Genomic DNA, 2,533 nt, shown 5'->3' with positions numbered 1-2,533 from the left:
TAAAATGTGGGAAAACATCTGATTAGCAGCATTAAATATGTTTTTATTGCATACTTTTCCATATCACTTTCTGATATTAGGTTTTAAATACATGTTTCTTTGCTTGAAAAATGAAATGCATGGGGTCCAGCTGAGTGGACAGTTTTGTAACTCCTTAAAAAAAAAAAAGAAAACTAAACTAAATCGCATGTTTTTTTTTCATGCCTAAAGAGCAATAAAAACACACAAATATTGTGACCAAGGTTCTCATAATTGCATGAAAGGGTTAATAAGGCTTTTTTTAAAATGTATATATATATATATAGGGGGGGTCTAAAAATATTAATTAGATAAGAACATGTATTTTAATTTTAAAAGTGATAATGAAAGTAATGCGGTTCTTTAAAAACAGTTATTTATAAAAACGAGAAAATTCGTATTTACCAGCTTTTCAGTTTGACTAAAATATTACAATAAAACTTGTGAATAGTGTGTGTAACTCCGCACATAACCGTAACCGAGTTGCTGAATCGTTGCGACAATAAACGGAGCTGTACAGAAGAGTGGAGCTTCAACATCCGGGCAATAGTCAGCTTGCGCAGAAACGGAATGGCGGAGGTAAGTGAGCGAAAACGAGGACTGTAATAACCCGAACCGCGGACAAACGGCACCGAACTGAAGGCTCGTGTCACTCCGTACGGGTCCATGTACGTTCGGGCCGTTTCTCCGGCTTCCGAGCGGCGGCTGGAAGAGAGCTACGGTGGTATTTGTATCGGAAAGGGCTCCGAAAGAAATGGAGAAGCTCTCCGGCGTATCGCCTCCCTCTCTTCGCGTTCTTGGCTTTAAAGAGCCATTCCCTCTGCCTTCATCGTAAAGCCGGAGAAAACAATAGGGAGCCCGGCGGGGTCTAACACGGTGGTGCTGAACTATTTCAGGTGCGCCCCGCTGACACAAGTGGGTTGGGTGAAAAAGTTAGGAGAGATGTCAGTACTCGGCGGCGGTAAAACTCCGGCCGTATGTTTCGGAAATATTGAGAACTAGTTATTTCCTTCTTGTGCCACTCGGTAGTGAGCCGAAGAGAGGAAGAGACGTTCAGCACCAAGTCACAGGAAAGCGCCCCTGGTCAGACTCAGACCGGTTAGCTGGAGCAGCACCAGGACCTGGACTTTATACTGGGACTGGGATAGCACTACTTATTTATACACGAATAGAGTTTTGGACTACACTTAGTTGAAGTTTTCCACTTCTGGACCACTTCATGTGTCCCGAACCCGCATACTTTACCAGTGACATACCCAACTTTGACTTCACAGCCTACTGACACAGTGCAAGGATGTGATTGAGAATTCACAGGGAAATGCTCTAGGCTAATAGCATTTTAGCTAAATGCCCCCCCAAACTTTTTCAGCTCCGGATACCTCAAAAACATTTTTTCTCCCAAAATTGCAAAACTTTATGATTTGCCATAATGTAAACTTTTTTGACTATTTTTTTTACACAGTCAAAATAACATTTAATTAAATCACACATGGCTAACATCAACTGACAAGTAGCCTAATGTTAGCTAGTTCAGAGGCTAACAAACACAAAGTCTGTCAAACTGTTTGAAACTAACTTTTTTTTGGTTTTGGTTTTGTTTTAATATTGTTTGTCTGGTCATTTTGTCTATTACAACTGTGGCCTCCCCACTGTACTTTGGGTGGCATTGATGAGGTCAACATTTAGGCTACAAAGTCATCCAGAAAACACTGTCCTATTTTAATTTGGAAAATGAATACACACATCACAAGAGTGCATTTTAGTCTTACAATTATTGACTTAAAAAAACAATGGGTTCTCACACAAAGTCCAGAAAAAGCACTTTTAGATAAATATATATAGGCTATAAAAAACATGGTCCTGTCACATGCTGTTAAGGCCAACTGATTTTTTTTTTTTTTTTTTTAGAAATATGCTATAGTGTACAACAAACTACCTTTCATATCTGTCTTTTAGTTTAAATAAGGTACCAACGGCAGCTGTTCTCAGAACGGAAGTTAAACAAAAAAGCCGGTCCGACAGTCAGGAGTCAGCTGATCTGTAATGGGATGAGCAAGGATCAACTACTACTCTGATCCCTCCAGTTTGTTCATGTCAACATGTGTGCACGTGCACCACAGATGCAAAGGAATGCGCTGCTGCCCCATTGAAATGCATCCCTGTGCTGTTTTACTTTTTGAGTTTGACTGTTCCCGCAAGTTATACATTGTGTCTTTTGTGTGTGTCTGTAGGTGGATGAAAGGCCTCTGAATCTGGCCTAGTGCGGATCCATGAGGTACAGAAATGAAGACACACAGCAGGGAAAACGCAAATCTTCGTAGGCCTTAGAGGAGTTGAAGGGGAACTCTCCTCACCTCATGAAGATGGCAGCGCAGTCCCCCACTGTACGGACATACTCAATATCACAGTAAAAAAGAATGTTTGGGAAATTGTTGCTGTATGTTTGAGGTACCATGAATGTTGCAACTAGAGCGATAGATACATAGTTAGATATACTTCATTGATCCCAAACTGG

General features: G+C 40.7%; 1 protein-coding gene across 1 annotated transcript in view; it reads left to right on the top strand.

Moving 5' to 3' along the window:
* Positions 1-531: 531 nt before the first annotated feature.
* mier2 (mesoderm induction early response 1, family member 2) overlaps positions 532-2,533 on the top strand; it is a 23,602-nt gene continuing 21,600 nt past the window's right edge. Inside the window, 2 exon segments of the mRNA XM_030132779.1 lie at positions 532-597; positions 2,250-2,402. Coding sequence (XP_029988639.1) covers positions 2,376-2,402 — 27 coding nt within the window. The 5' untranslated portion in view covers positions 532-597; positions 2,250-2,375.

Source organism: Sphaeramia orbicularis, chromosome 4 (genome assembly GCF_902148855.1).
Source record: "Sphaeramia orbicularis chromosome 4, fSphaOr1.1, whole genome shotgun sequence".
Taxonomy (NCBI): Eukaryota; Metazoa; Chordata; class Actinopteri; order Kurtiformes; family Apogonidae; genus Sphaeramia; species Sphaeramia orbicularis.
The sequence above is the reverse complement of the archived record's forward strand: the minus strand, read 5'-3'. Positions and strand labels throughout refer to the sequence as shown.